The 12,379-nt window shown below is 35.1% G+C and overlaps 1 protein-coding gene across 1 annotated transcript in view; it reads left to right on the forward strand.

Annotated features, from left to right (window-relative positions):
• The window catches only part of STAG1 (stromal antigen 1), a 207,274-nt gene extending 194,920 nt beyond the window's left edge, over nucleotides 1-12,354 (forward strand). Inside the window, exons 31-34 of the mRNA XM_032226009.1 lie at nucleotides 4,878-4,988; nucleotides 7,533-7,647; nucleotides 8,002-8,082; nucleotides 8,163-12,354. Coding sequence (XP_032081900.1) covers nucleotides 4,878-4,988; nucleotides 7,533-7,647; nucleotides 8,002-8,082; nucleotides 8,163-8,186 — 331 coding nt within the window. The 3' untranslated portion in view covers nucleotides 8,187-12,354. The remainder of the gene's footprint in view (nucleotides 1-4,877; nucleotides 4,989-7,532; nucleotides 7,648-8,001; nucleotides 8,083-8,162) is intronic.
• The last annotated feature ends 25 nt before the right edge of the window (nucleotides 12,355-12,379 follow it).

Genomic DNA, 12,379 nt, shown 5'->3' on the forward strand with positions numbered 1-12,379 from the left:
ATAGGAAATTAATGTTAAAATATTGCTGAAATTAAGATTTCGAATACAGTCATTCTGTGAAGCTCAGGATGTTTTAAACAGGGTCTCTGGGCTGCAGCCCACAAATGTTGGGGACCACTATTTTAAAACATAAAACTAGAGTATATGATTTAAGTTAATGAGATCCTCTGAAGCAATTAGATATCACTTCATTTTCCACAGACACCCATAGTTGAAAGCATCCCCTTCTAGCTACCGGTACTTTAAGACCACTAAAAGAAAAGAAACAACCTTTCTTTCCATTGTAATTAATTCCAGGAGACAGGAGAGGACATGGGAGCCTAGTGTGCTATGATCTATAAGGTTGAGGTCCGAAGAGTTGGATACAACTTAACAACAACCACCAATCAGTGCTATCTGTTGATACCATAGTTGCCATATTTCTTTCTCCCACTACATTAGTCTTCCACCCAACAGAGGAGGGCCAGACTAGGATAAGACCATATCTCTTCCAGATGTCACCTGTATTCTAAAATGCATTCTAAAGGTAATTTGAAGACAGATTTTTCCATACATGCTCACAACTATCTTAATTCCCTGTCTCCATAAGGATACTTCTCACCTAGCTACTGGTATCAATTCCTAGAAATTCTTCAATGAGAGGATATCTCATACTTTGTTTCAAAAAGTTCTTTATAGCTTCTCTAGTAAGTGAAGTTGGAGTTCAACTAGCTAATATGCATGGCTATAGGTACCGTATTTTTCAGAGTATGACGCACCCGAGTATAAGATGCATCAAGATTTTGAAGAGGCAAATTAAAAAGTTTTGCACTCTGCAGACCCCTCCAAAACGGCCCATTTCCCCCCAAAAAAGGCATAAATAGCTTGTAGAATGCTCTTGGGGGGGTAGGCCAAAAACGAGCAAAAAATGGCCCATTTTTGACAAAAACGGGCCCATTATTTGTAAGAAAAAAAGGCTTGTATATAGTCTTTAGGGGGCTTTCAGGGTGCTCCTGGAGGCTGGGGAGGGGCAAAATTAAGCAAAACACAGCCCATTTTTTGCTCATTTCTGCCCTCCCCAGTCCTCAGGAGCACTCTGAAAGCCTCCTAAAGGCTATACCTAGCCATTTTGGTGAAGGGGTGGGGTTTCAGGAGGCAAAAAATGTACGTGTATAAGATGCACCCAGATTTTCAGCCTCTTTTTTGAGGGAAAAGGGTGTGTCTTATACTCCAAAAATACGGTAATCAGGAACTGCAGGATCTTGCTTTATATTTTTATCATGCTTGCACTTTTAAGTTGGCTAATATGTAATGAACCATCTCTGTGTCATTGAAACTTTTCATCATGTTAGGGATCAATGTAAATATTTGGTCCCCCATCTAGCAGTAAATTCCAGTATTAGAATTAACACTGGAGCTAGCAAAATCCCAAGAAAATTTTCACATTATGTCTGTAAATAAGGAGATCAAATGTGCATAATGAGTTGACATATTGCATAGATAAAAATTACTAATTGTAATTGGCCGAGTACCAATACTTTCCCAGGGAAAAATTGATTACTTTTTTGGTAGTTGCTAGACGATAGTAAAGAAATTGTTTATATATTTTTGCTTTAAGCCTGCAGTGGCCAAGCAACAGATTAATACAGACAGACATGAAAGTCAGAATGAGGATATCAGTAATCATAACTCTTTGTAGTCATGTAATTCCAATCTTCATGATTAAATCAAGAGGCTAGCGCGAAGCTCTTCCATTTGAAGTTGAGGATTTTTTTAATTAAAAACCCAGATCATCCTCTACATAAAGAACAAACCACTGCTACATTGGTAGATTTGTATCACTACAAGCAGAATATTTAGCACAGCAGTCCCAAACATTTTGGGCAGCAGGAATCGGAGAGAGGTTTTTCTGTGAACCAGAAAGTGCATTGTTTCACATGCTGCCTGCATCCCACAGATCAGGCTTCACTTGTTTGCACATCCCGGTTTCTGACATCCTGAGCCCGGTGTCAATCCATATCCCCAGGAATTCCTGGATCATAACTGCCCCACTAAATTCACCAAATATAACCTCCTAATCAGCCAGACATTCCACACAGCCTCATTCATCAGCTATATTCTAAAGAGACTCTGGTATAACCTTTAAACTCCCATCCCCTTGTATTGTCCTTCCATTCAATGCCTCCCATTCCAATTTGAGAGTACATTATAGATGCTCATAATAGCAATAGCACTTATATACTGATTCACAGTGCTTTACATCCCTCTCTTAGCAGTTTACAGAGTCAGCATATTTCCCCCAACAATCTGGATCTTCATTTTACTGACCTCGGAAGGATGAAAGGCTGAGTCAACCTTGAGCCAGTTCAGAATCAAACTGCAGTCAGCAGAAGTAGCAATTGAAGAGGTCATCTAATAGTGTCACCCCATGGTTCATGTTTTTAATTTAAACACAATCACCATTGCATGAAGTACTGCAGTAGAGATGTTTATGGTATACATTCTCTACCAGATGAATTTCTGTAGAAGTAGAAAGGGAAGCTATTCTAACTGCTTCCATTTTCCCCTAGTTATACAGTATCAAAACTTATTGAAGTGCATATCCTCATTCTTCACAGTGGTCATGCCTACCCTGGTTTACTTCTATAGTAGGTCTGTCTCAACATCATTACAGCATCTCCCAGTTATTCCCAATCTCTTATTGAGCCAACTTTTATTCTAATTTTGTTATCCAAATCTCTCCATATTCAACCTGTCTGCCAGGAAAATCTAATGGATAAAATAGAACTACTTTTCTTACACCACTTAATAGGTTTCTGGGTTGTTGTTTTTTGCATCCTACAGTTAAGCATTTGGACATCCAGTGCTTTTATGGACCTCATTTCTAGTACATTCAATTTTGAGTCACATCTATTTATTTCAAAGACTGAATTCTTGGGAGCTTCCAATAAGAAACTGAGAGAGAACTTGCAACATTCAGATTTGGTTTTTCCTGTGACATTTCAGGGGGGAAAATTACTCCTCCTCTTAATCCATCCTTCCCACCCATGATATTTTCTTAATTTCTTTTGAATGAGGAGTTTATGCTTCAGATACTCTTTTCCTAAGTCATTTATTATTTTGAAACAGGTCTTACATAACCCAAATGTCTTTTGAATATAAGGGCAGATTTTTATTGTATTAAAAGCTTCACAAAGACTGGTTTTCTTCCAAAGATTCTCTAAATGGATAATTAATGCAATTATCTTACGCTGCTAACTAGCATGTAAATTCTGATTTTGAAATATGCAAGAGCATGCTATTAAGAGATATATCCATTTGGGTTGCATTTCTTAATCACATTACCTTCAGGAAATTTTGCAGCAACCTGGGTCAAAGTAAGATGTTTATTAAATTGTTTATTACCAATTGGACATGCAATCTAAAAACAATGGTCTGTTACTTTCTTGATTTTTTCATAACCTGAATCCACGTCCAAAGTAATAACCTTATTATTCACTCTTATAGATGATTCACAAGTGTTGTTATGAAGAAAAGTTAGTTATATATCTCTAATTCCTACCTTGGAATGGTCACTTGTGAACTGCCTCTCTTAATCCGTCCCCCCAATTCATGTGATTCCTTATTTGTGGAATCACCTTGGTGGTTGGGCTGCCCCGCTCTTACACACATATGGCAAGAGTTCTACAGGTGTTTATTTAAACCCCACAAACAGGTCCTTGGAAAGCATCCCTGTTGTGGAGGTCTGAATTCCAAGCTTTGTATAGCAAGAGTTCCTGGGTAACCTAGTCCCCAGGGCACACACAAAGTCCAGGAAAGCAGTCCAGGAGTCAGACAGACCAAGATACACAGCATGAGCACACAAGGCACAGAACTGGACACATTGCTCCAGCAACAGAGCTGCTGGAGTTACTGGGTAACCTAGTCCCAGGGGCACACACAAAGTCCAGGAAAGCAGTCCAGGAGTCAGACAGACCAAGATACACAGCATGAGCACACAAGGCACAGAACTGGACACATTGCTCCAGCAACACTGAAGTCCTCAAGGCAGGGTTGAGTAGGCAATGCCAGTGCAGCCCTTCATGAGAGTTGAGGATGTCTCTTCATGAGTAGTCTAGTGCCTGACTCCTTTCTGCTCTAAGTATACTTGGATCAGGAGGTGTGGAGCTTCCTGGCTAACTTGCTGCAGCTGTGCCTCACCTCACTCAGCCTCTGCCTGTTGCTCATCCGATCAACCCAGCTGAGGCTGCTTTAGCAGGTAGAATTCTCTGAACCCGGATCCTGACCAATACACAGCTCTACAATTTCCTCTGCAGACTCAAACTCCCCTCTTCCTCTGAACTCCCATTTGGAGAGAGGTCCCAGGGCAGATCTATGACAGTGGTCAAGGGAACCACCACCAAAGATGGTCAAAGACATGAGGAGTATATCTTTATGTATATTACATGGCAGCAGAAGTCCTGCCAAACAGTCCTTAAACTCTGGAATTTTCCAAAGAAGATATTGTGTAGGTGCAACTACTGTATAATTGTATGTTCACAGATGATCTTTCAAAAAACTATAACCAATTCTCAGATGACAGATTCAGACAAATTGCTTAATATTTAGTGGTGATAAAAATTAGCAGATTTTAGTATTTATACTTAGCTCATTACATTACTATATCCAGTCTGTTATCCCAAAAGAGACTTACATATGGTTCTCCCTATTTTCTCTCAAACAATTAAAACAATGTAGTGATTTGTTTAGTTTAAGAGATGTTAACATTATTCAGTGAGTTACAAATGTAAGGATTAAAGTATAAGATCCCTGATTCTATTCTGAAACAACTATGAGTAACATTAAAATAAGGTTAAAGTTAAATGTTCATATTATGATTTTCTAAATTCGCTCTTAAGTCCTCAGATGCAAATATCTTGGTTGGGTCAGCAGAAATTGGAAGATTTAAGTCGAAAAGACAGGACGGGAATGAACTACATGAAAGGAAGGAGTGGTGTGAGACATACAGTGTAAGTATCCAGTAGGAGCCAGGAATTCATTTAAGGGTTTAATTATTTTAACAATGAGTGGATAAAAGTTTCTCTAATTTGTACTGTACGAAACAACATATATTTTGTATTCTCTATAATACCTTGATGCTGGAGCACTCTATAGCCAAAATTATGAAATATCTGCATCTTGTGGAACACAGTATTTGTCTAAATATGATTACAGATATTTACAAATATTTAAATATTTATAAATACTAAGTTTAAAATATAAAAATACAAAATATTTGTAATATAAAGTACTTTTTTAAAACAAAGTTTTATGATGTCACCACTCTTACCTCAAGAGGAGCAAGCATAACACTAAAATTGTTCCTTTGACTAGCAAATACTAGCCAAGGGGAATATTGTTTTGATAAGGTGCTTGCCTAGCTTTTAGCTGGGCAACGCAGGAGAAGCAGGAAACTAAGCAGAAAAAGAAATACGCTGTTTAAAGTACTTGTGTCTGTATGTAGCAACTTTAGTGCCACCATAATATACTTCTTAAACTGCTTGAATGAATGAATTATTAATTAATTTTAGCTAAGGAATTAGACCTTATTTGATAAGAGGGAGTTGTAGATTTTTTAGGGGTCAAAAATGGGTCTTATTTTAAAAACGAGGATGGAAGAGATGAGAGAATCCTTATTCTGCCTTAGTAATTAAATTATTATCAAACTGAAGTGAATGTAAATGGGATTGAAGCTACGGAAGCTGCCTTAGAGTCAGATAAACCCTTCAGCAGTCAAGTTCTTTTAGATGTTCACTACTACTCTAGTCTAGCGTAAACGCCAGAGGTCCCTCTCAGCAACTTCCTCTCCAGAGCTGTTTCTCCAGTCAGTCCTTTTCTAACATCTTTTGCAGAGAATGGCTTCTTCTCTCTGCTATTGTTTAAATGGCCATTGCTTTGTTCCGAAACTCTCCTCAGATCCCCTAGTGTAGCAGTTCCTTTTATGGATCCATTTTCAGAAATACATTAAAAATGCAAAATAAAAATATTTAATTTATCATATACAAAAGCAATAATTTTACACAATGAGAAAGTATATATAAAGAACAAACAAAAAACCTATAACTATAACTTTATCAAATTCATCTGATATTGTAAGTCTTTAAAGTAAGCTTTCAGTGTGGACTAAATTTGTTCAGAATTTCTTCCAAAAAGGAGAAGTAACAAGACAACTTTTTCATTGCTAAAGCACACATTTCTAAAATCCATTCCTTTATATGGGAATTAAAGTATTTTCCCATTTCCTAAGGATTTTTTTTTGCCATTGTTAGAGCATGAAAAAGTCATCTTTCTTCTGAACATGTTATATTTCAAATAGTTGGTATGTAATTCAATACAATATACATGTCTTTAAAAGCTTTTTCTCATTAATTCTGTCAACATACTCCATAACATTATTCAAAAAGAGTGTAAGGAACAACATGACCACAAAAAGTTGAGTTACAATGACCTCAAATTTCTTGTAGTGGTAACACAAATTATCATTAGTCCATACTTTAAGAATAATTCTAGATGTTTCCATTAGATACAAAAATCAATGTTTTGATGGATTAATTTCAGTTTTAAATCACAGAACATAAAATTAGCACTCTTCAAAACTTAAGTCCATTGGTTGAAAAAAACCAGTTTTCAATTATTGATTCCAAAATCCTTGTATTATTATTATATTGAGGCATTTTAAATTACCCTTTTCATTTTTAACAGAAAAAGTAGGTTTGGTTTCTGATATTGAATTCTTCTGTAACAACAATGTGACAATTATTTTAGAAGCTGCTAAAATATCAGGTTCATAGTGAGCTATCCAAACCTGTTTTAGTTAGATTTATCTCAATTTTTTCTATTAGCGGTAAAGAAAATTCTGTTTGAGTTGCTGAAAATATTTAAAATAATCATTAAACATGTGTTATAATCAAGCATGAGCCATCCAAAACCAGTTCTTCTTTGTGCAGAATAGTACATATTCAGAATATTTTGTAGAGTCTTACTTTAAACGAAAAAACACCTGAATACATACAGGAATTTTTGAGAACAAGAATTTATTTTGTGCTCAAGGCTGCATATAATGCACCCATTCAACAATTGGACTGGGCTGAGAATGTGACTGGCACAAACCATCCTCTTTCATATACAATGGATGACTAGAACCTACAATCTTTACAATCCAGAACATTAACCACTAAAATAAAAATAGCTTATGGGGACAGTGACAGTAACAACTTTCTAATATTGTCCTTCAGTCAATTTCTACTCATATATTTAAAAGTATTCAAGAGTATTATGTTCAATAGTTTCTCAGCAGAATAAACATGGCTGATGGATTAGCTGTTCCTTCTGCACATCTTCCCATGCTAGATCTTTTTCAGGGAGTCAGAAGCCCTCTATAGCAGATTGAAAACCATCATGAAAGGAAGGAGAGAAAGGAATTTCCTTCTGGATAAGTAAATGAACACAATCTGGTATGACAGACTTTGTTATTCATTATTGATCTTTTTGTATTTCTCATGTCTCCCAACAAGGCGGGGTCTCATGGAAGATGATGCTGAGCCCATCTTTGAAGATGTAATGATGTCTTCCCGAGGTCAGCTCGAGGATATGAATGAAGAATTCGAAGATACCATGGTTATTGATTTGGTCAGTAATTTTATCATTACATATATATTTTTTTTGTTAAAATTGTGGTTACCACTAAAACTAAACAACTTAAAGTCATATAAACAGCACTGTCTAAATATCCTGCTATAATGGGAAATGGGTGAGAAATGAGTTTTGAAACAATTATTTTTCCTGTGGGCCTGTCAACCAATATATAAAAAGGTGTATTCATGTTACATCAGCTTGGGGATCTCTAAAGCTTATATTATTAAATCATGGTTTGAATTATCACAACTCCTTTCATCGTTTTTAGTTCAAAATTATCTGTATAAAGGATTGGTACAAATATAAATGTATGTGCCTAAACTCTACTGACAAAGACTTTCTTTACAGCCTCCTTCAAGGAACCGACGGGAAAGAGCTGAATTGAGGCCAGATTTTTTTGATTCTGCAGCTATCATTGAAGATGATTCAGTAAGCTTTTGAACAATATTATTTGTGATTTAATGAATAATTTTCTAGAGCCTAACTTTATTTTCCATTGTATTTTCTAGGGATTTGGAATGCCAATGTTCTAAAATCTGGTGAAGACATACAAATTTGGAACTCTGTTCTTTAGAGCTCAAGGCCTATATACTGTGATAGCTAATATTAAAACCACATTTTGATGTGATTTGGTTTGATTTTTAACCAAATGATTAAGGTCATTTCCTTTTTGTAATGACAGAGAAGAGGAGCTTCTGAATGAAACAAATATTGGCCAATCAGTCAACTCAGAAAGGCTGACCTACAAATCATTTATTTTCTCTGTCCTTGACAGTCCTAATACAGGTTTTTTTCTTGGATAGGGAGAAGCTTTTAAATTAAGACTATACAATTCTACATATGTTTTCAGAAAACATTGAATGAAAACAAAACTTTTTAACTTTATTTTTCTGCTGTACAACTTCAAAATGTTTTAACATTTGCCTTTTTATGTTTTAGAAGCTAGCCATTTTTATTAAATTTATGCCTGTCAGCCATTGACCAGCAGCAATGCTAATCAGCAAGCCATCCTGGTTGGAGAAGTGTTGTTAAACACACTGAATATGACTAGCAGTATGGTACACTTCTAGATCTTCTCTGACCATTGAGAGCGGAACAGTCTCACAAAAGATGTTAGAAGTCAGATGTGTGCATCTCTGCCAAAAAGTCAGATTCTGAAAAGAAAAAAAACAGATTTTATACTTCTGAGAAGATTTATTTTTATTTATAATGGGGCATAAGAATAAGAGATGTCCATGAAGCCACTTTTCCAACAGATGCTGTGTAACATTCATTTTATATAGCACTAGGGGAACACACAAACAGCACATTTTCTATTGGTACTTGTTCTGTGCATTTTTAGCAACTTATACCAGCAAATAAAATATTCTCAGTAAAATAAACCAGTGGTTCTACAGTAATCTATTTGCTGTTTCTACTACCTATTTCACTCCCCATCAGACCTGAGGTACAAAAGCAGCAACTTTCTTACGAAGCATAAATCACAAAGGGAAAAAGGGGGGTGCGGGTGGGACAGGAGCGGGACAGGACACTTACATTTTCAAAGCAATTTTAACTGTACCATAGAGAAGTGTTTATCTTTCCATGCCGTAAATATCCTTTTGTGCTATTTTTGTAAATTAATTTTGCCAATTAGATTTATTGTATGTGCTGCATAGAAATTGTATTTAGATGGTGACGTTTTAAGCTTACAATGGAATACAGCTACAGTCTCAGTGTTAACTGTGCATTATTAAGAGTAATTACTATATGATCTTTAAGCAGTTCAATCCAAAAAATAATAAGCTGAATCATTGTTCTAAGAAATTTTCCATGGTGTTCAGTGATCTGGTCTTTTATTCTGCTTAAATATTACAATTCTTCCTGGTAGCTGCTAAAGAATTTTTTCTTCACTTGTTGTGAGCGTAGCTCCAGCTAATAAGAACATCTGTTAAAATGAGGCCAAACTAATAATCTCTTTTTTCCTCTTTTGGGGGAATTTGAATGTAAGAAACTCAGAAGCCGACCTTAACTCATATTTGATACATCCACTGTAGAAGTGCTTTTATATAACAAGTGCAAAACAACTGTAGTCTTCTCTCTTTTTAAAAGGTCCTTTAATGAATTTAAATTATATTTAATGCATATCTGTTGAAACTTAAAATTTTAAGATCAAATAATGCTACTTTCATTTAGCAGTTGAGACTTTTACCTCTAATATTTGTACTTGTCTCAAAATTATGGTTACCAAAAACATTTGACCCACTAATTCAGCCATTCCTTTAACGTAGCTGTTTAGAAATTTTAAAGTTGCTAAAGACACTGGGCTGGTGCTTCAGGACAAAGTGCAAGTTCTCTTGAAAAAGTGGTAAAAATTATTGCAAGTAGCCCTTCAATTTGATGGGCAGAATCATACTGTCCTTGGTTTGAACCCAACATAGGCAAGTCTTGTGCCCCACCACCCTTGAGATGAAAAACTGAAATGTCATTGATCATTACAGAATTCTGTAAAACAAAAGCTGTTTGCAAGCAAGTTACCTCCAATGGGTTTCCAGTTTAGTTTTCAGTCAGTAGGGTTTTTTTTAATGTGTCTCCTTGATTGGTTTTGCTAGTAATTCTGTAAATTGTACATTTACAACATGAGGGTTTTTTTCCTTTTGTACAATTTAAAACTGATGCTTCACTTTTCCTTTAATAAACTCCTCAAAATCATATGTCCAGTAGAGTCCTTTCCACAAAAGCATTTCAAATTAGTGCTTTCTCTTCCGTTTGCCTTCCATTTTAAAAAATCTTATAGTGAAGCTTGAAAAGCTGGATTCATTGCACTTGTCATAATTACTTATGTTACTGCATGCCCATTTCTAGGAAAATATATTATTTTCTGAGTGAAAACAAAAAATGTTTATGATCCCTCTGTATCACAGATGTGGAATTTGGGCATAGTATTGTTCTGGAACATTCTGTAGCTCAGTTTTCACAGGAAGTCTTTATTAAGATCACATAGTAACATTATAAGAAACCTTTTTTAGGTAATAAGTAGACCATTGTTCTTCCGGAGTTTTCCATATTTATTCCATCTTTTAAGTTATTTGGTTGATTCCCTTAATTAGTTTTTGATTGAATGATTGATTACATTTTTATCTTTTGGTCTTTAACTTTTGACCGCCCTCAGAGTTAGGTTGTAATAATTATTTTCCTCTAAAGGTACTGTGACTTGTTTATGGACTATGGTGCCCCAAACTGGATACAATGTTCTTGGAAGATTCTGATGCAGAATATGTAGAAGAGTGATTTTCATGCTCATCATATTTTTATTGATTGTGCCTGGGATTGCATTTCCTTTTTTGAGGGAGTGGGAGAATAGCAGGAGTGGCATCACAAGGTTGGTTCATGTTCAGCTGATTTTCCACTATCTGTAGATATTCTTCATACATACTGCTACCAAATTCCTCCCATCCCATATTTATACCTTGATTCAGCCAGCATTGTATCTATCCAATCCCTTTTTTGTAAAGCAAATGGCCTCTTTGCCATTAAAAGATAAGTACTAGTTTCATCAGTCAATTGATTTGAGTTTAGAATTGTCATCTTTTTTAAAAAATGGATTTTTGTACAAATGATTGTATAATTGAACAAAAATTGCTACTCGGAGCTTTTCTGTAGTGCTAATGCAACATCTTTCAAATCCTCAGGTAATGTTTTGTTCCATTTTTTATCTTTGAAAATGGTAATTTTAACACCTATATATTTATACGATGCAATAGTGAATTATGTAGCTTTAGAAATGGCTATATCATGGCATGAAGATAAGGTTATCTTACAGCCACATTCTTACTTTTGTATTCTAGTTGTACTAACATAGTCTAGTTCCCAGTTTCCATGTTAGCCAGGACAGGACTTATTGTGGACTCCGTTACATTGTTCTGCCAAAATTTCTGCAGCGTTAAGTTTGCATGCACACATTTAGTACAGTATAAATTTATAGAGAGCTGTTCAGTAACTAGTTACAAATAAGCAATTTCTTGTGTTCGTTGATTGCCCTTTTGAAAAATAAGATTTCCCATTGCTCACATGTTCAAATAAGTAGCATTTCAAGGACTATGTGAAAGTGAAATCAAGTGGAATTGTGATCTGAAATGTGTCCAAACTCTACACATTTCATGAGCTGGTAGAGCCGTGCTCTAAAAATCTGACATTCCACTTCCTAGTTCAGGAGTTTTGCCAAAATTGCAAATTATATAAATTTACAGAAAAATTGCTTGAATGGAAAGTACATCATGTTGATTGAAAATTCTAGTTTTATTCATATCTGGAGGATATCAGTTAGAAAAAAAAATGTTTAATAAATATTCATTGTCAGTGCCAACTGTTAATTTAGAATCTTAATAAACTACAATAGTTTAATTATATTTTTGTCTGTAAGAGAAATAAGAAACTTAACTAGATTCTCTCCTTGATATGAACATGCTCAAATTGGACTATAAAAAGACTGAGTCCATGTAACTTTTACAAGGCTCAGCAAGAATTTACAATTTAAAGGCTGAAAATAATGCTCTCAGCAATGATGAAAGGTAGATAACAGAAAGAATATATTTTATTTTATCTGTTTTTAATGGTATGTGTCAGATGCTTCTGTATTATCTGCACAAAAGATTTAAAATCATGGATAGTGTGCTTTAATTGTATTCAAATTTTGGTATGTTAATGTATATAATTTCAAAAAGTAATGAAAATTTCAAATTCTGCA

The sequence above is a fragment of the Thamnophis elegans genome, chromosome 10 (genome assembly GCF_009769535.1).
Source record: "Thamnophis elegans isolate rThaEle1 chromosome 10, rThaEle1.pri, whole genome shotgun sequence".
NCBI classification, from domain to species: Eukaryota; Metazoa; Chordata; class Lepidosauria; order Squamata; family Colubridae; genus Thamnophis; species Thamnophis elegans.